The following is a 26,572-nucleotide window of genomic DNA, read 5'->3' as shown; positions in this document are numbered from 1 at the left end:
AATAGCTAACACTTCTGTGGGACTTCTAGATGCCTGCTGTTGTTTTATGTGCTTATTCTTTATATATTAGTAATTTTATTCTAAGGATCACTTATGAGGTATTTTTTGTCATTTTTACAAACAGGAAAGCTGAAGCATAGATGTTATATGACCTTCAGTAGGTCACAGGTAGTAAGTAGACAAGTCTGTATTCAGACCAGACTTTCTGGCTTCAGGCTGCTGCTATAACCACTTTGCTAAGGATTGTTTGTATATTTTACAGCCTTACCTCTCATTCTCACTTTTTCTTTTTTCTTTTTAAAGAATTTATTTATTCCTGAGAGAGATAGGAGGAGAGAAAGAACCAGACATCACTCTGGTACATGTGCTGCCGGGGATCAAACTTGGGACCCCATGGTTGAGAATCCAGTGCTTTATCCACTGCACCACTTCCTGGACCATTCACTCTCATTCTTTCTATTAATTTTTTTTTTTTTTTTTTTTTTGAAAAAGAGAGAATCCAAGTATCACTGGCAAGCCCAACAATCCCTTCCCTCCTGTCTCCTCACTTTCCTGGTTTTTTTTTCTAGCTTCATTACTTGACATTTGCCTTACTTTCTGAGGAAGGGGAGAAAGAAGTGAGAGGAAAGAGAATTTTATAATCAAGTAAAGAACAAAAGAGTCTTAACAATTCCAGCAAAAAACTTTGGGTATCTGTAGTTCTTATAACAACTTGGGTCTCGTGGTAAGAATTGGGAGAAAAGGTTCTTTGGACCTTACGTAATGCATTGTAAATTCTCTGAACAATGAGCCGATCTCACTTACCAGTTTGTTGTCATGTGTGTACATATGTACATCAAGATTCTCAGAAAAGAGATGCTGTCATTCTGGGTGACTTTAAAAAATATCCTTGTTTTTTTTTTTTCATATTTATTTATTCCCTTTCATTGCCCTCGTTATTTTATTGTTGTAGTTACTATTGTTGTTACTGAAAACTTAAAAAAAATGTGGAAAAGGGCTGTAACTCAGGATGTGGTGCAGTGGATTAAGCACGGGACTCTCAGTGAAATCCTGAATTTGATCTCTGGCATTGAATGTGTGAGAGTGATGCTCTGGGTTGCTCTCCTCTCTCAGAAATAAATATTTAAAAAAAATTTGGGGGGGGGCAGGGTAGATAGCATAATGGTTATGCAAAGAGACTCTTATACCTGAGACTGAAGTCCCAGGTTCAGTCTCTCAGCACCACCATACGCCAGAGTTGAGCAGTGCTCTGGTATTAAAAAAAAAAAATTTTTTTTTTGTTTTCTCCTGTAAGTTTTATTTATTGCAGACTGGGAAATGGTTAAAGCGTTGAAAGTAGATAAAGTATTTGACTCTCAAGTTTGATCCCTGGCATTCTATGTTCCAGAGTGATATTCTGGTTCTCTCTTTCAAATCAATCAATCAATCAATCAACCTTTGTGAGTGATTAGATTTCTGTTGTGCTTGAGAAGTGATTTTCGTGTATTTGTGAAATACTTTGTATTATTAGAAAGCAGCTTGGCACAGCAGTATGAACATATTTAACACCACTACTTATGGAGGAGTCACTATGCTCGTTTTCTGTGCTAGTAACTTACATGTGACTTGCCACGTTCTTGTCGTCTTAACAGTAGTATGTATAGGAACATGGAGTTTCTGCCAAATTGCCAGTTCAGATTGTCTCTTCCAGACACATAGACTCTAGTTATTAACATTCACGCAAGCCTTAATTTTAAAGTGGTAAGGGTGAGCTATGCATGAGAAAATGGAAATGGTACTTGAGATGTTTATGATCAGCAGCTGTGTAAAGGTTTATGGATAAGGCACTACCATCCAATTCCATAAATCTGTATGGATTCCGATAAACTTTGGAGCTAGTTTCTCACTGTTCCAAGTGTCAGGTAGAAAATTAATCAGGCCTGTGACTGGGGAATTGAATCAGAAGTAGAAAGCTTGCCTTGCATGTGTGAGACCCTAGGTTTAATCCTGGCACCACATTAGACTGACAGAGAAAAACAAGAGCTGTATGGATGGTCAGCTGCTTTGTGCTCTGCCTGTCTGTCTATAGCTCGCCCTCCCAGCAACAGCTTAAACATTAGCCTGGAGAAGGAGATGATGACTCCTGAGTTTGCTGTCTAGCACTTCAACGTGTGTGTGTGTGTGTGTGTGTGTGTGTGTGTGTGTGTGTGTGTGTGTTTTCAGATATAAAATGGTAAGACCTGAAACTAGTATGGTTAGATTTGTTTTATTGTATGATGCTATTATTTTATTTTTGCCTCCAGGGTTATTGCTGGGGCTCAGTGCCTGCTCTACAAATCCCCTGCTCCTGGAGGCCATTTTTCCTATTTTGTTGTCCTTGTTGTGGTTATTGTTATTGTTTTTATAGCTGTTGTTGTTGTTGGATGGGACAGAGAGAAACGGAGAGAGGAGGGAAAGACAGAGGGGGAGAGAAAGACAGACACCTGCAGACCTGCTTCACTGCTTGCAAAGTGACCCCCCTGCAGGTCCTTGCGCTTTGTACCATGTGTGCTTGACCCACTGTGCTACCGCCCGGCCCCCTGTATGATGCTATTTTAAATGTATAATTGCTCTCTGTTTTATTTAAAATACTTGAATATATCTCTGTCAACTTCTAGTCGGCAGAACCAGTTGAAAGATCAGCAGCAGCAGCAAGTGGCATCGCTGTGTCCTGACGACACAGAGTGCTTGACAGCTCCACGATACAAGCGAGACCTGGTTCAGAAACTAAAGATTCTGCGCCAAGAACTTTCTCAACAACAACCTCAGGCTGGCCATTGCCGCATTGAAGTTTCCAGGGAAGAGATTTTTGAGGTAAACTTACAAGCCTTAATGTAAAATAGAGACAATTAAATTTTAGTCTGTTCTGTAAGAATGCTCTTTGAGACTCATATTTTTTTTTGGCATGAGAGCATTTCACTAATTTCTTACTCAGTTGTGGGGAGTAAAGGCAATGATAAAATCAGAGATAGTTAATATAGAAGATAAACATTTTTTTTTAAAGACTTAGTTTCCTTTTTAAAAAAAATATTTATTTCTTTTTTGATTTTTTGAGAGAGATTCAGAGAGAGAGAGAAACACCAGAGCATTGCTCAGCTCTAGCTTATGATGGTGTGGGAAATTGAACCTGGAACTTTGGAGCCTCAGGCATGAGAGTCTGTTTGCATAACCATTATGCTACCTCCTCTACCCGAAAATATTTATTTATTGATGAACTTTATTAGATAATACATATCCATCCCTTCTAATTCTTTTAACAAATAATAAGTGTCTTAAAGAAAGAATCATTTTATTGGGTGGTGGGTGGTGGCACTTCTGGTTAAGCACTATAATACTGTGTGCAAGGACCCAGGTTCGAGCCCCTGCTCCCCACCTGCAGCAGGGATGGTTCACAAGTGGTGAGGCAGGTCTGCAGGTGTCTGTCTGTCTTCCCTTCCTCTCTCAATTTCTTTCTGTTCTGTCAAATAAAAAATGGAGGAAAATAGTTTTATTGAAGTAAATATTAGACTAATCTATTAAAAACATTCCTTTCTGGGGTTAGGTGACAGTGCATGCAGTCGCCATGTGCAAGGGCCTGATTCGAGACCCCACTCCTTTCTTGCAGAAGGGAAAGTTTAGTGGAGCAGTGCTGCAACGGTCTCTCTCTCTCTCTCTCTTCCTCTGTTCCTCTATAGTTTTCCCTCTATTAAAAAAAGGGGGGTGGGCACTGGGGCCATTGGTGGAATCATGCAAGCATAAGAATCAAGCTTCAGAAATTAAAAAAAAAACAAACTTTGCTAACGTATTATTTTATCTTTGGATTTTGTAACTGTGACATCAGCTTCAGAATTCTTTTTTCTCTCAGGAAAGTTGTGACACTGTATGTAGTCAGTGCCATTTGTGTAAAGTCAGTTTAATGAAGATTGCATTTAAAGATTTCGCGTTTTATTTTGATCCTTTTTCCCCTTCTTTCCCTGCTGCTTGCTTGCTCGCTTGTTGGCTTTCTCCCTACCTCCCTTCCTCTCTTTGTTTATTTTCTTCTTGCAATTAGGGCTTTGCCTCTCCAAACCAACTTTTTTCTGAGAGAGGGACACAGCACAGCACCCAAGGTTTCCCTGGTACAGTGGAGGCTGTCTCAGCCCTGGGCCATGTGCATGGCAAAGCAGGAGTTTCTCCACTGACTTGATGGCTGAACACATTTTGTCTTCCTAGAAAAACATACAGGTGGAATGGGATGGAGAGTTTATCTAGCTGTTTATACTTTTATTTTTTTATTAATAATTTAATAGTGTTTTACAACTTTTTAAGATGTCAGAGGTATAATCTTCATGTCCATTCATGGTATTTATTTTTAAATTTACTTATAAAATGGAAATATTGACAAGACCATAGGATAAGAGGGGTACAACTCCACACAATTCCCACCATCATAACTCCGTCTCCCCTCTCCTCCCCTGATAGCTTTCCTATTCTTTATCCCTCTGGGAGCATGGACCAAGGGTCATTGTGGGATGCAGAAGGTGGGAGGTCTGGCTTCTGTAATTGCTTCCCTGCTGAACATGGGCGTTGACAGGTGGATCCATACTCCCAGCCTGTCTCTCTCTTTTCCTAGTGGGGCAGGGCTCTGGGGAAATGGGCCTCCAGGACATATGATGGGGTCGTCTGCCCAGCCAAGTCAGGCTGGCATCATGGTAGCATCTGGAACCTGGAGGCTGAAAAATAATTAGGATATAAAGCAGAACAAATTGTTGACTAGTCATGAACCTAAAGGCTGGAATAGTGCACATGGTGATTTGGGGTCTCTGTTATGGAGAAAGCTAGTAGGTCTATTCTAGATATATCCCACGGGGCCCTGAGCCTGACAGCTAATATGCAGGTGGCCTAAGGTAGTTATTGTCTGGGGAGATGGTGTCATATTTGGAAAAAGGACTAGAAAGCTGGATCAGGGAAGAGAGTAGCTCCCAAAAAAGGGAAAAGTTTATAAATACTGTTAACTGTAAACCCTGTCAGTTTGATCTGAGGCCCATAGTCAGCATAGGAGCCTGTGTGACCTCTGCATCCCTGTAGGTCTGAGCTCACATTCTGTGGTCACGGCCAGGAACATTCCAGGCTGCACTAATTTCAGGACCCATCTTCCTCAGGTGATAGGTCATTCATGGTAATTTTTTTTTTTAAATATTTATTTTATTTATTTATTCCCTTTTGTTGCCCTTGTTTTATTGTTGTAGTTATTATTGTTGTTGTCGTTGTTGGATAGGACAGAGAGAAATGGAGAGAGGAGGGGAAGACAGAGAGGAGGAGAGAAAGATAGACACCTGCAGACCTGCCTCACCGCCTGTGAAGCGACTCCCCTGCAGGTGGGGAGCTGGGGTTTGAACCGGGATCCTTATGCCGGTCCTTGTGCTTTGCACCACCTGTGCTTAACCCGCTGCGCTACAGCACGACTCCCTCATGGTAATTTTTTAAAAATATTTTTTATTGATTCCCTTTTGTTGCCCTTGTTGTAGCCTTGTTGTGGTTATTATTGTTGTTGTTGATGTCGTTCGTTGTTGTATAGGACAGAGAGAAATGGAGAGAGGAGGGGAAGACAGAGGGGGAGAGAAAGACAGACACCTGCAGACCTGCTTCACTGCTTGTGAAGCGACTCCCCTGCAGGTGGGGAGCCGGGGGGGGGGGCTTGAACTTGGATCCTTATACCCGTCGTTGCGCTTCTCGCCACCTGCTCTTAACCCGCTGCACTACTGCCCGACTCCCTATTCATGGTATTTTTAAAGTCACTGCTTGGGGAGGGAGAGTTTAAATGAAAGACTTAGAGTGGTAATTACAGTATATTAAAACTTTCTTTCTTTAGGAATCCTACCGACAGGTCATGAAAATGAGACCAAAAGATCTCTGGAAGCGATTAATGATAAAATTTCGTGGAGAAGAAGGCCTGGACTATGGAGGAGTTGCCAGGTAATGATTTGCATATCGGCAAATGACCTATCCCTATACTTACAGATTTAAAATGACAGTGGTGGTGTAACCATGTTTAACGGCTGTTTTCTAGAGGAGAGGACGAGAGAGAGTGTTCCAGCACTGCCTCACCTCTCCTGGAGCTTGCCCTGTGGGTGAGGAGGGGGCTTGAGCCTGGGTCTTGTGCGCTAGACTGTGTGTGCTTAACCAGGTGTGCCAGTGCCTGGCCCCATGAGGATAGCTTTTCTGCCAGGAGTTTTTTTTTTTTAATTTCTTTATTGGGGAGTTAATGTTTCATATTCAACAGTAAATACAATAGTTTGTACATGTATAACATTCCCCAGTTTCCCACATAACAATACAACCCCCACTAGGTCCTCTGTCAGAATTTTTTAAAATATTTATTTATTTATTTATTTATTCCCATTTGTTACTTTTTAAAAAAATTTATTTATTGGGGAATTAATGTTTTACATTCAACAGTAAATACAATAGTTTGTACATGCATAACATTCCCCAGTTTCCCATTTAACAATACAACCCCCACTATCCTTTTGTTACTTTTGTTGTTTTATTGTTGTAGTTATTATTGATGTTGTTGTTAGATAGGACAGAGAGAGGAGGGGAAGACAGAGAGGGGGAGAGAAAGACAGACACCTGCAGACCTGCTTCACCGCCTGTGAAGTGACTCCCCTGCAGGTGGGGAGCTGGGGGCTCGAACCGGATTACCTACCCAGTCCTTGTGCTTTGCACCACCTGTGCTTAACCTGCTGCGCTACCGCCGGACTCCCTCTACCAGAATATTATTTGAAAACTCCCCAAGAGGTTAGATAAGCCATTGAGGTTCTCTGACACTGTGATGCAGCCAGCATGAGCTTATAACTGTTGATGTGCCTTGTAGCCCTATTATTCCTCCAGCTCTCTGCTTCCATATATTTGCTTTCAGGCTACACCTGAGCTTCATGTATAATACCACCTCTGAGTGGCCTCTCTTGCCCATCTCGTTCCCTTCCCTTCCCTTCCCTTCCCTTCCCTTCCCTTCCTTTTTCCTGCCCCCGCCCCCGCCCCCGCCCCTGCCCCTCCCCTCTTCCTTCCTTCCTTCCTTCCTTCCTTCCTTCCTTCCTTCCTTCCTTCCTTCCTTCCTTCCTTTCTTTCTCCCCACTGCTACCTGGGTTATCACTGGGGCTCAGTGCCTGTACTACAAATCTACCATTCCCAGTGACATTTTTTTTTTTTAATATTTTCTTTTTCTTCCCCTATTTTTACTAGATCGATAGGACAGATAGAAACCTAGAGGGGAGTGGGAGTTAGGGAGTGAGAATGAGAGACACCTGAAAACATGCTTAACTACTTGTGAAGCTCCCCACTGCAGGTGGGGAGATGGTGCTTAAACCTGGGTCGTTTGTGTGTGTGCGTGCACTTAACTGGGTGCACCACTACCCAGCCCCTTCCTTGGGCAACTTTTCTACTCTGTGTTTTAGAGGAGAAGAAAGATGAGGAGAAAGAGAGGAAAGGCACACAGTACCCGTCTACCACCCATGGGGCTCCTCTGTAGTGCTAGGTCTTACTGAGCCGTGGCCCTTGAGCATAGTAAGCACATGTACTCTACCAGGTGAGCTATTGCCAGGTCTCTCCTTCACTAGCTCTGTCCTTCACTACATGACTCCTTTGCATTATGTTATCAGGGATAATCCAAATCTTCACGAAACAATGCCAGGCACAAAGTGTCCAAAGTCAGTGTAAATAGGTGCTAACTACGTTGGGTTGATAAGATAGCATAAACCAGTAGACATTGTGAAATAAAGCCAGTCTCTCATTCACTTTATCAGCTACTTACATTTATTTAGTAATTAAAAGTAACAATATCTAATGAGTGGTGTTCACTTTTGATAATACCTTTACATTCTTGCCTGAGGAGATAGTCTTATGGTCTATGCAACAAACTCATGCCTGAGGCATGAGAGATTCCAGGTTCAGAGCCTGTCACCACTCTGAGCTCGACCTGAGCAGTGGTCTGGTCAAAAGAATTGAAAAAAGAAAGAAAAAGACAAAGCTTTTATATTTCCTGATGTTAGAATGTCATCCATTGCCCAAACTTGAGTGAGTAGTGACTTGAATATAGTAAGAGTTCTGACATGTTGTTTGAGCATGGTAGAGTTTTCTCATAAATCTACAATTAATGCTATATTTTTAAAAAATGCTACAATGTCACAAGCGGTGAAGCAGGTGTGCAGGTGTCTGTCTTTCTCTCCTCCTCTCTGTCTTCCCCTCCTCTCTCCATTTCTCTCTGTCCTATCCAACAACAACGACATTAATAACCACAACAATGTTAAACAACAAGGGCAACAAAAAGGAAAATAAATAAATAAAAACTTAATAAAAAAAAATGCTACAATGGGGTTCAGGTGGTAGCACAGCGGGTTAAGCGCTGGTAGCGCAAAGCACAAGGTCCGGCATAAGGATCCCAGTTCGAGGCCCTGGCTCCCCCCCTGCAGGGAGGTCACTTTTGGGCTGGGAGGTGGCTCAGTGGTAGAATACATACTTTCTTCATATGGAGAACCTGGGTTTGAGCACAGTACCACATAAAAATAAGGAAGACTACATAAATGGAAAACCCTGATCAGAACATTTCATTGAATTTTTATAATTTTCCCTATCATAAGAAATTTCGAATGTGTGTTCATAAAGTTTTTTTGTCCTGCTTTGTTTTTTAGGGAATGGCTGTATCTCTTGTCACATGAAATGTTGAATCCATATTATGGCCTCTTTCAGTATTCGAGAGATGATATCTACACACTGCAGATCAATCCTGACTCTGCAGTTAATCCGGTATGATTCATTGTTAGTATGGGAATTAACTTGCGACCTATATTTCATCTTTGAGTACCTGTGTAGTTTAGAGCATAGGATACTGTCATTGTCCTATGTCCCCTGTACTCCACGGTTTCTCTTCTAGAAGCTTTCTCAGGTAAATGATTATTGATATGTCCAGCAGTCGGGGTACAGGAATGTCGACTGTGTCGTTGTTGATGTGATCCTCAGTCAGAAACAACAGTGCTGGCTGTTGAGGTAGCTCCTTAGGCATGTGCCTCACCATCATCGTTCCAGCACCACATGGGCATAGTGAAAGTTTAGGTGTTAAACTGTCTTTCCCGCTCTCTGTCTAAATGGGGGGTGGGGGGAGAAGGGCAGGGGGAAAGGAACCACCTGGGAGCTGTAATGAAATCACATAGGTTCAAAGCTCTGGCTCCATACGCCAAAGAAATGTGTGTCTGTATGTTTGAACTAGGACACAAGACTGAAGAACATGGTTGTGAGCATATTTTCTGGAATCAGAAATACGTGAAATTATATCTTGGACCCATTATTTACTAGCTTTGTGATACTGGTCAGATTCACTGGCTAGAAATCTCAGTTTTGTCATTGGTGATAACTAAATGGGCATCTGCACATTACTACAACCACTGCTTTGTCATCACTGGAGCTTTGATGCTCCAGGCCAGTTTTTTTTTTTTTTTTTTAATCAAATAGAGATAGAAAGACGGGGGCTGGGCTGTAGCACAGCGGGTTAAGTGCACGTGACGCAAAGCGCAAGGACCAGCATAAGGATCGAGGTTCGAGCCCGTGGCACCCCACCTGCAGGGAGGTCACTTCACAGGCAGTGAAGCAGGTCTGCAGGTGTCTGTCTTTCTCTCCCCTTCTCTGTCTTCCCCTCCTCTCTCCATTCTCTCTGTCCTATCCAACAGTGACAGCAATAACAACAACAATAATAATAACAATGGTAAACAACAAGGGCAACAAAAGGGGAAAAAAGTAGCCTCCAGGAGCAGTGGATTCGTGGTGCAGGCACTGAGCCCCAGTGATAGATAACCTTGGAGTCAAAACAAGAAAGAGCCCAGCCCCAAAGCTTCCATTAATACTGTGGGACCCAGGTTTGAAGTGAGTATTCATGAGACAAGGCAACCACACTGAGTGAGCTGTCTTGGCAACACATACTATTACACATTATTAACCCTATTCAGCAAAAGTTAGCAGCTGGTTTTGTTCTCTCTCCATGGTAGAGCATATTATGTGGTCATAATGGCCACATTGGCAAATTTGAAATCATTGATGATCATAGTGTTGGGAAATTGCTGTGGACTTCATTGGCGGGTTAAACAAGTGAGGAGTGACCAGCAGCAGATTTGATTTGCAGCTCAAGTAGAAACATGGTGGGGCTGGGTGCTAGTGCACCAGGTTAAGTGCACATCGTACAAAGCTTGAGCCCCCGGCTCCCCACCTGCAGGGGAGTCGCTTCACAAGTGGTGAAGCAGGTCTGCAGGTGTCTTTCTCTCCCCCTTGCTATCTCCCCATCTCTCTGAACTTCTCTGTCCTATCAAAAAAAAAAAAAAGGCCTCCAGGTACAGTGGATTTGTAGTATAGGCACCAAGCCCCATCGATAACACGAGAAAAAAAAGACAGAAAAACTTGCTCCCATTCTACTGGTTTAGTTTCATTGTACCGACAGCCTCAGCTGGCATCACGGGCCATGAATGAACAAGAGGAAACACACAGGAGGGAAAATTTTGGGATTATTTCTGTAGGGGTATTACATATGTGAAATAAAATGTTTTAGTGGAGAAAAAAAGTGTCAGCCAGGAGTGGTAAAGTTCCAAAAATGACTAAAAAGAATGTCCAACAATCTCACTTTGGTGGGCTGGGGAGATGGGGAGGCTCATGCTACTGGTCACTTGGAGAACTCACACGCCAGAGTCTGTGAGCCCCTGCGCCCCCGCGCCCCACGAGAGCCGAACAGCGCCCTGCATAGTCAGCCTGATTCTGTGTGTGACTAAGCTTCGGAAGCTCTGCACTGTGCTGCTCTTTGATGCTGGCACTGCTGTGCCACCTGTAGCAGAGAAGAGGCTCTGGAGCGTGGTCTATAGGGACTCTGATTTTGGAGCTTTGGTGTGATGACTTATCAGAGTGCAAGATCATGCTTAGGAGAAAAGATTAATGCTGCTTAAATATTGACTGTTTACTTTAAAAATATCTAGATATTGTCTAGCATAAATATGCTTGTATAAATTCTTTTCAATTTCAGGAACATTTATCGTATTTCCACTTCGTTGGACGCATAATGGGAATGGCAGTGTTTCATGGACATTATATTGATGGTGGTTTCACATTGCCTTTTTATAAACAGTTACTTGGCAAGTCAATTACTTTGGATGACATGGAGTTAGTTGATCCAGATCTTCATAACAGTTTAGTGTGGATACTGTACGTATTGAGTCTTTCATCTATTCATTATCCTCAGAATTTTAGCTTTAAAAAAGATACGATACTTCCACTTTTTTTTTTTTTTTCTTTTTCCTCCTCCAGGGTTATTGCTGGGCTCGGTGCTTGCACCATGAATCCACCGCTCCTGGAGGCCATTTTTTCCCCCTTTTGTTGCCCTTGTTGTAGCTTCGTTGTGGTTATTATTATTGCCCTTGTTGATGCAATTCTTTGTTGGATAGGACAGAGAGAAATGGAGAGAGGAGGGGAAGACAGAGAGGGGGAGAGAAAGATAGACACCTGCAGACAAGCTTCACCTCCTGTGAAGCGACTCCCCTGCAGGTGGGGAGCCGGGGGCTCGAACCGGGATCCTTACGCCGGTCCCTGCGCTTTGCGCCACATACGCTTAACCCACTGTGCCACCGCCCGACCCCCGATACTTCCACTTTTAAATGATACACAGAAAACATAGTAGTTATCTGAGTAATGACATGAGATTTTTCTGTTTTCTTAAATATTTTGAATTTCTTTAAAAATTTTTTTTTTAATTTAATATTATTTTATTTATTCCCTTTTGTTGCTCTTGTTTTATTGTTGTAGTTATTGTTATTGATGCCATTGTTGGATAGGACAGACAGAAATGGAGAGAGGAGGGGAGGCAGAGGGGGGAGAGAAAGACAGACACCTGCAGGCCTGCTTCACCGCCTGTGAAGCGACTCCCTTGCAGGTGGGGAGCCGGGGGCCGGAACCTGTATCCTTACGCCGCCGATCCAGGCGCTTAACCCGCTGTGCTACCGCCCGACTCCCAATATTTTGAATTTCTAAATGTTAGCAAGTATTATGACTTTAAGAAGGGAAATGTCTAACGTGCCGTTCTTAAGAGTGCTGTGTGGTACACGCTCACTGTTAAGCCTGCATTTTACCATAGCAAGTCCCTACTGAAAAGCTGGTTATTAAAGCCACACTTCAAAAGGGACTTTGTAAGAACCAGCTCTGCTATGCAAGAAGTCATTAATTCATGAAGATATTTACCATACTTATCTTTTTTTTTTAATTTTAGGGACTTCTTTATTAGTGATTTAATAATGATAACAAGATTGTGGGATAAGTGGGGGGAGACCATACTTCTTTCTTTTTGTTTTTAATATGTATTTATTTCCTTTTGTTGCCCTTGTTGTTTTATTGTTGTAGTTATTATTGATGTCGTTATTAGATAAGACAGAGAGAAATGGAGAGAGGAGGGGAAGACAGAGAGGGGAAGAGAAAGACAAGACACCTGCAGACCTGCTTCACCACCTGTGAAGTGACTCCCCTGCGGAGGGGAGCCGGGGCCTTGAACCGGGATCCTTACGCTGGTCCTTGCACTTTGTGCCACGTGTGCTTAACCTGCTGCGCTACCGCCTGACTCTCCATACTTATTCCTACCAAATAAACCTGGGTTGCATACCATGGCAAAGCAGCGTACTATCCAAGCGAGCTATTTTCCAGCCCAATAAATAATTTTTAAGGGGGGGGACGATAGCATAATAGTTATGCAAAAAGATGTTTATGTGTGAGGCACCAAAGGCCCCAGTTTCAACACCCAGTACCACCATAAGCTAAAGCTGAGCAGTACTCTGGTGAAAAATAAAATAAAAAGTGTCGTATGTGGGTGAGCCAGGAGCTAAAGCACACTTTCTGGTACCACACATAGCATAGTAATGCCCTGGCTTTCAGAATAAATAAAGGAATGAATCAAGTAAGTGGGATGGGACTTGTTTTGTAATGTTATAAAGCTGTCTTAGTCTCACCAGCCAGTACGGCTAAGGAGCTGTATTTCAGCGTTTCCCCTTTAAACATCTTTTCCTCTTTCTTTTCCAGTGAGAACGATACTACAGGTGTCTTGGACCATACCTTTTGTGTCGAACATAATGCATATGGCGAAATCATTCAGCATGAACTTAAACCAAATGGCAAGAGTGTCTCTGTTACTGAAGAAAATAAGAGAGAGTATGTCAGGTAGGCATTTTTATGCTATTGAGTCTGAGGATTGGTTTGGAGCTCCAGAGTGACAGTATGGAAAACACCTAAGAGTTTAGGCAGTCTTATTCCTTGCTACAAAAAAGACTTCTGTAGGATTTAGTGACCTGAAAACCATGACTGAGCTAGGGCAGGGGAGCTCAGCTACAGCAACACCCACTTTGCTGTGTGACTGGCCTAGGTCTAAGCTCAGACCACTGCACTGGGGGAGGTTTGTTTCTCCAGGGAACCTTAGTTCCGAGCCTGCGGGTGTTGCGGTGCGTCACCCCACCACCACCGTTGTGAAAGCACAAATCCCCGCCCACCAAATCTGCTGAACCACCTTTTGCCCTGAAACACCCCCTCCCTCACTCAGTCTTTTGTTGACCTGGGTTTTGCTTTTGAGTCTCTGTATTTCTTTGTGATTTTACTCATTTTGGAGGTCTTATTTGTTAGCTCCCTGTGGGTAAGGTCACATTATTTTGGATTGTCAGAAAAGTCATGGCATATTTTCCTGTTTTTTTTTTTTTTTTTTTTTTACCTCCAGGGTTATCACTGGGGTTTGCTGTCAGCACCCCAGACCCACAGCTCCTAAAGGCCATTTTTTCTCGTTTTTATTGGACAGGACAGAGAGAAACGGAGAGAGGAGGGGAAGACGGGGGGAGAGAAAAACAGACACCTGCAGACCCCTTTACTGCTTGTGAAGCGACTCCCCTGCAGGTGTGGAGCCAGGGACTTGATCCTTGTGCGGGTCCTTGTGATTTGTACTACATGCAGTTAACCTGGTGCGCCACCACCTGGCCCCTGTTTTTCTGAGCAGAAATTTGTCATGTCATGGCTTTTCCAATATTTCATGTTATGTGGTTATTTATTTATTTATTTATTTATTTATTAGTACCTCTAGTAGGTCTGACTTATAGGGAATAATGTTGCAAGTCCTGCGGACTATTACTATGCTGTCTCCCTGCTGCTCCCCATTTTGGGGCATCAAATTCAGGGCCTCCTACATGCACTCTGTCACTGAGCTGCACCCTGGCTACCAAGTCTAACCCCCACCCCCCACTGTCTCTCTTTCTGCTGCCACCATCTGGGTTACCACTGCGACTCCATGCCTGCACAAGGTATCCACCGCTCGCAGCAGCCATTTCTCCCCCCCACCCCTTTCTTTTGTTGATAGAGACAGAGAAATTGAGATCGAAGGGGGAAAGAGAGAGAGATACCTACAACATTGCTTCAGTACCTGTGAAGCTTCACCCTTGCAGGTGAGGACCAAAGGAAACTTGAACTCTGGTCTTTGCACTTGGTAATGTGTGCTCTCTACCTGGTACAACAGTGTCCAGTCATCAAGATTACATTCTTCTTATTTTTAATATTTATTTATTTTTCCCCTTTTGATGCCCTTGTTGTTTTTATTGTTGTATTTATTATTGTTGTTGTTATTGATGTCATCATTGTTGGATAGGACAGAGAGAAATGGAGAGAGGAGGGGAAGACAGAGAGGGGGAGAGAAAGACAGACACCTGCAGACCTGCTTCAGTGAAGCGACTTTCCTGCAGGTGGGGAGCCAGGGGCTCGAACCGGGATCCTTACACCGGTCCTTGGTGCTTTGTGCCACCTGCACTTACCCCGCTGCGCTACCACCTGACTCCCCAAGATTACATTCTTAACGCTCAGTACTTAGTGAAGTGAAGTGTTGCTTCAGCAGATCATAATCACCAAGTCTCCATGCACTTACCATGTGAAACTGCTGTCCGATGTGCACAGGCTCTACGTCAACTGGAGATTTTTACGAGGCATTGAGGCGCAATTCCTGGCTCTGCAGAAAGGATTTAATGAAGTAATCCCTCAGCATCTACTGAAGACATTTGATGAAAAGGAATTAGAGGTGAGTGGGCCAGTGTTCTGACATCATCTGCTGTGATAAGGAACGGTGAGAATTCTGCTATTTTCAGAGCACAGTCGTATTTCTGCTGCTTTTAATGTTTTATTATGTGACTGTGGGAGTAATTATTCCCAGGAGACTTTCCTGCTTTAGAATTTTTAAAGATATTCATATACTTACTTACTCCCTTTTGTTGTTGCTCTTGTTGTTTTATTGTTGTTGTTATTGTTGGATAGGGGAGAGAGGAGGGGAAGACAGAGAAGAGAAAGACACCTGCAGACTTGCTTCACTGCTTGCGAAGCGACTCCCCTTCAGGTGGGGAGCCGGGGGCTAGAACCAGGATCCTTACACTGGTCCCTGCACTTTGCGCCAAAAAGTGAAACTTTTACAAGTGGGGCACTGGATTGAACGCACATGTTGCAGTGACCAAGGACAATGCTTCAAGCCCCTGAGCCCACCTCCAGGGGGAAGCTTCACAAGTTGTGAAGCAGTGCTGCAGGTGTGTCTCTTTTTCTCTCCCTCTCTTCCCCCTTCCGCTCTATTTCTCTGTCTTTATAAAAATGCAAATATTTAAAGTATCTTGTATTTTGAAAATCTTTATTTTTTCATATTAATCTTGTATCCAACATGTTTTCGTATCTTATATGTTATGTTTCTAGTCTTAAATGGTCATTGATTTAATGAAGTGTGGTTTCATTAATTGATCGCTATCATTGTAAATTTCATTTGGATAAGAGACTAGATTCAGTTGGATTTATGCTGAGCCTAATATAAGAAAGCATGTGAGGGCATGAAAGCAGCTGAGCTTAGAATACCTGCCTTGCACACACAAGGCCTTGCTTGGGCTCAGCTCCTAGCATGGCATGAAAACAGAGAAGAGAAAAAGAAGAGAAAGGAGGAGGAAGAAGGTAACAGCAGCAACATTGTAGAGCAGTGTTCTGGTCTCTTTCTATTACCTTAAAAAAGTAAAGCTTAAGAAATCATTTCAGAGCTGACAAAATAGCTCACTTGGGTCTGTGCTGCTTGCTATGTGTACGACTCTATTTCAGCCCAGCCCCCGGTACACTGAAGGGAGCTTCAGTCCTGCTGTCTTTCACTTCCTGCTTTCTCTGTCTCTATTAAAAGTAATAATAATAATAATTTGGGGCCAGGCGATGGAACACCTGGTTAAGTGCACATAGGACAGTGCACAAGGACCTGAGTTCAAGCCCTCGGTCCCCACCTGCAGGGGGAAAGCCTCACGAGTGGTGAAGCAAGGCTGCAGATGTCTCTCTGTGTCTCTCCCTCTCTTCCTCCCCTCTCTCAATTTCTCTCTGTCTCTATCCAATAATAAATAAATAAAATTAAAAAAAATAATTTAAAGAAGGCATTTGGTAGATAGAACTATTGAGTTAAAATGCTTTGTGTAAACTTACCTCAACATTTGTAATCTCTTTGGAAACATTACTGATGTTAGCTGTAGCAACAGTTAACTTTTTCCAAAGGTTTGTTTACTTATGAATGAGAGAACATCACCTGGCACGTGCAGTGCTACGCATCAAACTTAGGGCCTCAAGCTTGCAAATCCAACACTTTTCCCACTGTGCCTCCTCTGAGGCCACTGTTTGCAAACTGTTCTTCAAGCCCTGGGATTGAGCCCTAGCGTCATGGGAGCACCCAGATGGCGGAGTAGTGCTGTGGTGTCTTTGCATCTTTCTCTTTATTTCACCCTCTTTGCCACACCTGTCCTGCCTCCCTTACACCTTGCTTCCTTTGATAAAGTAAGAAAGATTCTGTCGGGTCTGCCACTCAGTGGGATTGCACATGTGTGAGACTCTCCAGTTCCTTCTCCGGCACCACATTTCAAAAAGAGAAAAAACAGCCCTAGGAGCACCAGTATGCAAATCTGAAGTTCTGTTTGGAGGAATATTTGGCTTAACTGGGACTTCCTTTGGCTCATTATTTGTGCAATATTTTAACAGCTCATTATTTGTGGACTTGGGAAGATAGATATTAATGACTGGAAGGTAAACACCCGGTTAAAACACTGTACACCAGATAGCAATGTTGTCAAGTGGTTCTGGAAAGCTGTGGAGTTTTTTGATGAAGAGAGACGAGCACGGTTACTTCAGTTTGTGACAGGATCATCTAGAGTGCCCCTGCAGGGATTCAAAGCTTTACAAGGTAAATGCCAGAGGGACAGACCATGTGGTGTCAGGTAACTGGGAGGGGAGGGGATCAGTATCGCTCATGCAGTTCACAAACGTGGGTTGCTACACACATTTCTTGAATCGCTGTGAATATTGCTGACGGTGGTAGTGCTTCCCCGGGGTGGCAGCTGTTTTACCTCTGACCCTTCTTATTATCAAAGCTGACGCACTATTGTTAAGTGGGAATGTGCAAAGCAAAGTGCCGCACAGTTCAGCAGTGTTGCCAGTAGCACACATGTTGAAAGACCACAGAAAGAGCATGATTTTGCAACATGTAAGCTTAGCCAGGTGCACCACCTCCCGGCCCCAAAAAAGCAGAATTTTGAGTTGGTTTACATTTATGTGTAGAATTAATCATTATCAGACCACCCATGTGCAAAAAGGTACGGTACATTTCTACAGGCGTTTGTAAGGGGGTAGTCACGTGGTAATTGAAGTTAATTCTGTAAATTGCTTTTGCCTCTAGCCGAGTTTGAGTCATGACATTTAAATATACATCTGACTGTCGTCTTTGTGAATGTGCATATATGCATTTTATCTTTAATTTGACCAATGTTCTTCTCTTAAATTTGGATCACTTCCTCAAATCAGAGTCCTAGTATGTGAAGGAACATCTAGCCTTACCCAAAGTCAACCCAGCTTTCAAAGCCCGTATTTCCCTGCTGGCTTCTGGCAGCGTGTGCACTCACCAGTCTGTCCCAGTCGCTAAGCCCGCTTTCCTCGTGTGTCCGTAGTGCCATGACCGATACTGACTGCCTTGCAGGTGCTGCGGGCCCACGGCTGTTCACCATCCACCAGATTGATGCCTGCGCTAACAACCTGCCAAAAGCCCACACCTGGTAAGCTGGCGCTGCTTTGTGTAGTCTCCCTCTGCCCGTCGCAGGTGGTCACTGCCGGCCCAGGCCCAGCAGAGTGGCACGTGCATAGTGTGCCTGCCATTTCATCGTGCGACATCCAGGCTTGAGCCGGCCTCCCACCTCATTGGAGGGGACTTTCAGTGTTGTAGTCTCTTTTACTCTCTATCTCTGCCTTCTCTGTTTCAGTCTTAAAAAACAACCACCACCACTGGACCGGGTGGTGGTGCACCTGGTTGAGCGCACATGTTACAGTGCACAAGGACCCAGGTTCGAGTCCCCGATTCCCACCTGCAGGGGGAATACTTCCTGAGTGAAGCAGAGCTGCAGGTGTCTCTCTTCCTTTCAACCCACCCCCCTTTCCCTCTCAATTTCTGGCTGTCTCTATCTAATAAATAAATAAAGATAGGGAGTCTGGTGGTGGCGCAGCAGGTTAAGCGCAGGTGGTGCAAAGCACAAGAACCGGCGTATGGATCCCGGTTTGAGCCCCTGGCTCCCCACCTGCAGGGGAGTCGCTTCACAGGCGGTGAAGCAGGTCTGCAGGTGTCTTTCTTTCTTTCCCCCTCTGTCTTCCCCTCCTCTCTCCATTTATCTCTGTCCTATCCAACAATGATGACATCAACAACAACTACAACAACAATTAAAAAAAATTAACAAGGGCAACAAAAGGGAAAAAAAAGATAATTAGAAAATGAAAAAAAAAACAGCCATCAAAAGTGTGAAATAGATTTGACATATTTACTTTTTTAAAAAATTTATTTAAGAAAGGATAAATTAACAAAACCATAGGGTAGGAGGGTTACAACTCCACACAGTTCCCACCACCCAATCTCCATATCCCACCCCCCTCCCCTGATAGCTTTCCCCACTCTCTATCCCTCTGGGAGCATGGACCCAGGGTCATTGTGGGTTGTAGAAGGTGGAAGGTCTGGCTTCTGTAATTGCTTCCCCGCTGAACATGAGCGTTGACTGGTCGGTCCATACTCCCAGTCTGCCTCTCTTTTTCCCTAGTAGGTAGTAGGGTGGGTCTCTGGGGAAGCTGAGCTTCAGGACACATTGGTGGGGTCTTCAGTCCAGGGAAGCCTGGCCAGCATCCTGATGGCATCTGGAACCTGGTGACTGAAAAGAGAGTTAACATACGAAGCCAAACAAATTGTTGAGCAATCATGGACCCAAAGCTTGGCATAGTGGAGAGGAAGTGTTAGGGGGGTACTCACTGCAAACTCTAGTGTACTTCTGCTTTCAGGTATATATTTTGCAGAAGTTTATGGATACATGTGCACATAAGCTCTCTCTCACAGAAACTGGTGTATATCTAGGTTTTGGGACTTTGTTAGAAAGTGAACCACCTGAGATGGAATTAGAGTGTACTATAAAAGGAAAGGTCTCACCTGAGTAATGAAGCTGAAGGGTTGTCAGGTGGGTGGGGGTAGACAGCATAAAGGTTATGCAAAAGAGACTCTCATGCCTGAGGCTCCAAAGTCCCAGGTTCAATTTCCTGCACCACCTTAAGCTAAAAGTGAGCAGTGCTCTGGTAAAAAAAATAAAGTAAAAAACAAGTAGCTCTTGTCATTTAAGATAATTCAGAGGTTGGTAGAAAATATGTATGGAAACCCTAAAAGTTTAACCGCTTCCTTTAAATGTCTGTGTGACGTGGTGGTGGTATGTCTCTATTAGTATGCACTTGTTACTTTGCAAGTTTACTTACTTTGAATAAACTGTCTAAAATCTGGTTTATTTATTCACAGCTTCAATCGAATAGACATTCCACCCTATGAGAGCTACGAAAAGTTATATGAAAAGCTGCTAACAGCCATTGAAGAAACATGTGGATTTGCTGTGGAATGACAGGCTTCAAGGGTTTATCCGGGACTCTATTTATACCCCTGGAAGATAGCTTTCTTTCAGCAATGTTTTGAGGAATGCTGAAATACAAGAATCCCCCCCCCCCAAAAAAAAAAAAAGGCTTTTTTTTTAAAGGACACTGATGGGAAAAGACAATTTTGAAATTCCTTGTTAAGGGGGAAAAAAAAGGTCTTTATGCGTTGCCATGAGGCCACATTCAGCTGCTATTTAAAATTTATATCTTGAACCTAAAGAACGCTGACTTGCCCTACCTTTCCAGAGTTAGGCAGTATTCTACACTTCGAGACTACTATTTTTATAAAAGGCAATCTATTCCAGTCACTTCACAGATCTCAAGTCTCTCACATCAAGACAACTTCAGCAGTCGGTACAAGTCACATTTCATTTTGATTGAATACATGATTTTAAACAGCTCCTGTACTTGCTTTGTAAAAAATAAAATTATTTTGAATTATTCTACTTTTGTAAACAATTGGCTAAAAGCATCATTGTAAAAAAAGTAATCTGTTTCATGTTTAGTCACATTTCCCTCTAGTAATGTCTTACATTTTAGAAGTCTCTTTCATCCTAGCCTGAGTGAATCTTTTATCCAGTTCAAGCCTGCATTTCCTGAAGTCTAGCTCTGTAACTTCATATGGAGCTGTATCTAAACTTAGTAGCTTCATTGCTGCACTAAGATACATTAGGGGCTCCCTAATTTTAGAAGATTGCAGAAAATCTTATTTTTAATCTTGAATCAGTATGATCAGGTATTTTCAACTTTTCATGTTAAATGGAAATGCTGCATTTTTGTAGCTGCTCAGATCATGTCTATGGACCGGAGTTCCTTCTTTATTGGTCACCTTGTACATGTGTGCGTGTGTGGCGGTGTGTGTGTTTCTAAAAACCCGTCCTCTGTGACAAGTACATCTGATTTATAATATATTTTAATTATAAGTTTGGATCAAGTATCATCCTAATCTTTGTTTAGCTCATGATATTTTAACTGGCTAAAGTCATGAAAAAGAAAAAAATGTCATCAGCTTAGAAAATCCTACTTTTAATGAAGTGTATGAGGGTTGTAGGACGAGGACAGTTATTACTAAAGAAGCAGTGATTCCAATTTCATGGCATAAATTACTTTCAAGAAAAACTGGAGAGTTAATAATTGAAGCATATAGGGGAATTCCAGTTCCTTTGGTGATAAAGGTCACATCTGCCTTTGAAATATCCAGGTTAATATTTTACAGTAATGTAAAATGTTGCAGGGCCCAGAAGTCAACCAAATACGGGGAATGAGGGTTTGGAAAAATCTGAAACCATGGATGGATTTTTAAATTCAGCTACCAGAAAAAAATTCTGTTATCTCTCTCCCTCCCTCTCCCTCCCTCTCTCTCTCTCTCTCTCTCTGTTTTGTTTACATTGGCAGGAGGCCAAGAACAGCAAGTTTGGATGAGATAATTTTGTTTAAATTTAGTAGTATAATTATCAAGTAAATAGGTTCTTTATGTTCTTTTATTTCGTGCTCCTCGGAGGTGACAGAGAAAAAATGGTTGAAGAGAAGAGGGAGAGGGCCAGCTGGTGGTGTCCTCACTAGAGTGCAGACGTTCCCCGTGCTCGAGGAGCCATCTGTGGGCAGTGGGGTGGGGAGAACTTTACCAGTGGTGAAGCAGTGCTGCAGGCGTCACTTTTTCCTAACCCCCATCTGTTTTTCTTTGTCCTGTCAAACAGTGGGGAGTGGAAAAGGGGCAGAGAGAAGAAAGAAGAGGTTTAGTTAGAATGTCAGGTGGGAATGTCAGGTGGGAACTTTAACTCTCTACTCTGACCCAGAGTGGGTAGAATGCAAGTCCCAGTTTTCCTTCTTAGAATTCCATGTAAGTTTGTTTTCTTGTGTGGGAAAGAGGTAGGCAGGATAAAATAAATGGAAAGTTTTCTGCTAAAAAAAAAAAAAAGTTGAAAAAGCCTTGTATCGTGTCATTTTATTTGCGCAAACATGACAGCTCCAGACAACCTGTTTGTAGGCACAGCTCTGCAGTGTGCTTGTTATACTGGCGCTCATCTTCCTGGACGTGCTCTCCTGCTGCTGTCTTAGCGACACCGGAGAGCGTCTGCAGGTGTACCGACTCCCTAACGCTGTTTGCTCACGAGGTTTATTTCGCTCTCGTGACAGCGCCTTAGATGCACACCCGCCTTTATATTGCAGCACTAGGGCAGTGTAACTGTGCCTACTCTTAACAGCCTTTCAGTAAAAAAGAAATGATGAACATGCTACAGAAATCCTAACTGTTGAATGGAGTAGTGAAGAAGGGCTTCTGACATGTATACTATAAAGCAGGAAGATGCCATTGCTGTCAGAGTGCCTTCTCAACTTTAGAATAATGACTCAGTAGAGCTTTAAGAGAATTACCATGATAGCAACAACAGAATTCATAAACAGGATTTAGATTCAGATTTCATACTTACTTTACCTGAGCCTTCCTTTCCAAGTAGGTGCTAAGCAAATGGATCTCGTGTTATGAAAACTATGGGCTTGCACCTTATCTTTAATGTGCATATTTATTTCCATATGTCCTGTTTGACTTTCTCATCTTTGTCTAGTTCTGTCACTTCAGTTATGCCATTCCATCACTAATGCTTCACTGGGAACAGAGGCTTACTTGGTAGAGCTCAAATGCAGTTAGTTCACAGGTGAGTCTTGTTTCAGAGGGTCTTCTTGGTGTAAAGAGATTTTAAACTCTGTCTAGTGTATGTTTTGTTTTGTACATAGTTTGTTGGCCAGTACATGGCTATATTTTTTACCAAGTCATTCTATCAGCCTTCCATTTACAGTCCAGAGCACAAGTTTCCTTTTAAATAGAATGCCACTTGCTTCATGTTACAACACTAAGTTTGCTTTGAGCTTCTGGTGCACTGAGCAGGTCGCAGCGACGAGATTTAGAGATTACTCCAGCCGTCTTTAGCTTGATAAGACCAGTTCCTCCAGCTTGCCCTTAAGCTGCCGCACACAATCACTGGTGCTATTTGCGTGTTTGACATTCCCGTTAGGGTGATGGTTCTGCCAGATGCTGAGTTTTGTTGTTTCTAGATGTAATCGATTCATTTGATCTAATATTCTTCCTTCTCTCATACTGACCCTAAAAACAAAGTTATAATTTTCACTGTATTTGTATTTATCACAATGGTTTAGCTCTGATGTTTTGTATTTTTATTCAGCTGTTACATGAGCTTTATGGATGACATCTGTATGAGTGATTTTTAAAAGTTAATTGTATGTGCCCATGCTGAAGTTGAGCAATAAAATGCTGTTTGCACTGTCACAGCATCAAAGTTTTTAAAGAATACTGAGTTTACAGTGTGTCATTTTGAAAATACTTTATGACTCTGTAGTATGGCAACAGACAACCCATGAGATACGAGTTTTTTTAAGTTTCATGCTTCCCTGAATTGACTCCTTTATCACGCTGCAGACTCTCAGAGACCTCACGCCCCCTTTCCGTCTCCAGGTAGGTGAGGAAGAGCTCATTTCTCCTGCCCTGTAAGTGACTGGGAGTACATGTCGGGGTGGGGAGCACTCCGTGAGATGGATTCCCAAGGCATAATTAAGCGTTTCAGTCCTGTAACAGTGTCTGTCAAGGGTCATGGAAGGCAGAACTACAGCAGAGACCTTGCATTACTACCTTGATGTTAAGCAGTAAACTTCTGAAAGGGAAAGATCAAGATACTTTTCCAAGAAGCTATTTACTTTTAGAAATATACTGTGCCTACTCTTGCTTTCCAGAGCCTGTTACTCTCAAATCTCATTAGTTCTTCTGATACCGACATTGATATTTCTAAATAACATGCTACTGTTACTTAGTTTTAGATCTAGTATGGTTAGTTTCCTATTTATGGTAAGGATTTAGCTCTTGGAGCCAGGTAGGTGGTGGTGCCAACCCGGTTGACCACATGTGATACAATGCCCAAAAACCAGGTTCAAGCTCCTCGTTCCCACCAGCAGAAGCTTGACGAGTGCTAAAGCAATGTTGCAAGTCTCTCTCTCTCTCCCTTTCTCCATCTTCCCCATCCCTCTCAATTTGTCTCTAACCAATAAATAATAAATATGATTTTAAAAATTTAGCTCTCACACCAACTGCCTAATTAAGTTCTTCCAGTATAGTTATGTCACAGTCCTAAGTAACTTCAGATGTGTACATCATGGCGAGCCTTTCCTTGATTCTCTGGGCAGACTGGTTTCATGTACGATTCCTTCTCTTCTAGCACTTAGATTGCAACTTCCTCTGCTTGTTAATCACCACTTCATCTGCTTTCTTTTTTCAGAAACACGTTGGTATCTTTCATTTTATATCTTCTTATTTTGGATAGAGACAAATAAATTGAGAGAGAAAGGGATAGGGAGAGAGATGAAAGAGACACCTGCAGCACTGTATCACCACTGGTGAAGCTGCCCCCTGCAAGTGGGGACGGGGGCCTGAACCCATGTGTGTTCTGCCAGGTGTGCAAACCACCCCGGCCCTGTTAACTTTTTACCCAAGTCTATTTTATCAATTTTCTTTTTTTAGAATTCACAACTTAGGTACTGTATTATCAAGTATCATCTTGTAATTTCTCTGGTCCTTGCCACAGTATAATGTAACTGTCTATATGTGTTTTCTTCTCAGTGTTCCAAGGCTTTTCCCCATGACAGACCTGCCTGCTAAGGGCCCAGCGTTACCAGCTGCCATTCCAAGAGTTAGGTAAGTACTGGGGCCACAGCAGTCAACCCAGCTAATCAGATCTCACCTTCAGTCCTCTTGGCCCCCAACATCACTCATGCTCGCACACATCCTCATTGCTAAGGGAGGCCTCTCTTCCCCAGTCCTGCCCTGATGTGCGCTTCAAGTCTCCTAGGCCTTCTTCCTATCTGCAGTCACTAAGTACTCTTCCGAGATACATACCTGCTGGCTCTGTGCCCCTTTCATCTTATCTCATAAGCCCACAGGAACAAAATGAGTAAAATTTCATATTCCAGCTATTATATAAGAAATGTAAACACATTCTACCTTCAGTGTTTAAGTCCCTCTGACTGTTGAGTTGTTGGAAAAGTCATGATGCATTTTTGCAACAGATGATGCTAGTTCATTTTAGGAAGCATGAGTCATTCACATCTATGCTACTGCTATGTTATTGATAGGTGACAATTCTAGCTTCATACAAAAAAAGAAGTTGAGGGTTGGGGAGATAGCATAAAGGTTATGCAAAAAGAACTTCCCGCCTGAGGCAGGAAAAGTCCTGGGTTTAATCCCCTGCACAAGCCAGAGCTGAGCAGTGCTCTGGTAAGAAACAATTAGGTTGATTTTTGTAGATTTCAAAATTTGAAGATGGAAGACCAAATTACATTTTCCCCATATTTTACTGTTTTACTTCTACAAAGGGAAGAACGTGTGTCAAGCTTATGAAAGTTGCTGTTCATGGTGACAATGCTCTAGAAAAGTGTCAGTGCCACTGCTACTGATGGTTCACGGAATTCCATGCTGGTGATTCTGATCTCCGTGACGCTTCTAGGTCAGGAAGGCCCACTGAGATTGGTCACGAGAATAAAGGCACTGATTAAGTCAAACCCATGTTACGTGACATGAGACTGCAGAAACTGAACATCCAATAAGCATTCCTGACCACCTGAAGAAGCTGGGATACAGAAGTAAGCTCATTATGACGTGCTCATTAAATGTGAGGAAAACTGTCCATTTTTGAGAGAGCTATCACACTGCTCAGCTCTGGCTTTTGGTGGTAGAGGGGACTGAAACTGAGACATCAGAGCTTCAGGCATGAAAATCTTGCAGAACTATTAAACTCTCACTCCTGTATGTCTTTTTTTAATTTTTTTTTTTTTTTTTAAGATTTTATTTATGAAAGATAGGAGAAAGAACCAGACATCAGTCTGGCACATGTGCTGCTGGGGATCGAACTTGCGACCTCATGCTTGCGAGTCCAAAGCTTTACCACTGCGCCACGTCCTGGACCACACTCTTGTATGTCTTTATTTTCAATTTTTCAAGTCCAAAAGCAGTAAACATTTTGTGTGTGGTGTTGGACCTCATTCATGTGTAATTCCCACTCTACTGAACCAACTTTTTCATGAGCGAGAGGGAATGAAGGAGAAAGGAGCTACACCACAGCACTGCTCTGCCATTCTTGCAACTTGAGGTTCTATCCACTGATGCTCCTGTGTGGTGCCACTCACGGTAAGGTGTGTGTGTGTGTGCTCTATTCAGTGGCTACCTCCCAGACCCAGAAAGCAGTGAACTTTTAAGAAAACAATTTTTGATAAGTGCACATGGCACCAAGCACAAGGACTGGAGTAAGGGTCCCGGTTCAAGCCCCCGCGCAGGGGGATTGCTTCACAGGCAGTGAAGCAGGTCTTCAGGTGTCTTTCTCTCCCCGTCTTCCCTCCTCTATTTCCTTCTGTCCTATCCAACAACGACAGCAATAACAGTAACAGCACAATGACGATAACAAGGGCAACAAAAGGGAAAACACGAATAAAGTTTAAAAAACTAAAAAAAAAAATTTATTTTGAAAATCATTTCATAAAAAGTACCGGAGTGAATGTACAGACA

At 42.8% G+C, this 26,572-nt stretch overlaps 1 protein-coding gene across 2 annotated transcripts in view; it reads left to right on the top strand.

The window, feature by feature from the left end:
- The window catches only part of SMURF2 (SMAD specific E3 ubiquitin protein ligase 2), an 86,002-nt gene extending 65,549 nt beyond the window's left edge, over positions 1-20,453 (top strand). For both annotated transcript variants that reach the window (XM_060202568.1, XM_060202567.1), the window contains 9 exons: positions 2,637-2,832; positions 5,849-5,952; positions 8,667-8,781; positions 11,033-11,211; positions 13,069-13,206; positions 14,971-15,091; positions 17,050-17,251; positions 18,041-18,116; positions 19,880-20,453. In XM_060202568.1, coding sequence (XP_060058551.1) covers positions 2,637-2,832; positions 5,849-5,952; positions 8,667-8,781; positions 11,033-11,211; positions 13,069-13,206; positions 14,971-15,091; positions 17,050-17,251; positions 18,041-18,116; positions 19,880-19,979 — 1,231 coding nt within the window. In that variant the 3' untranslated portion in view covers positions 19,980-20,453. The remainder of the gene's footprint in view (positions 1-2,636; positions 2,833-5,848; positions 5,953-8,666; positions 8,782-11,032; positions 11,212-13,068; positions 13,207-14,970; positions 15,092-17,049; positions 17,252-18,040; positions 18,117-19,879) is intronic.
- The last annotated feature ends 6,119 nt before the right edge of the window (positions 20,454-26,572 follow it).

The sequence above is a fragment of the Erinaceus europaeus genome, chromosome 12 (assembly GCF_950295315.1).
Source record: "Erinaceus europaeus chromosome 12, mEriEur2.1, whole genome shotgun sequence".
In the NCBI taxonomy this organism is placed as follows: Eukaryota; Metazoa; Chordata; class Mammalia; order Eulipotyphla; family Erinaceidae; genus Erinaceus; species Erinaceus europaeus.
The sequence above is the reverse complement of the archived record's forward strand: the minus strand, read 5'-3'. Positions and strand labels throughout refer to the sequence as shown.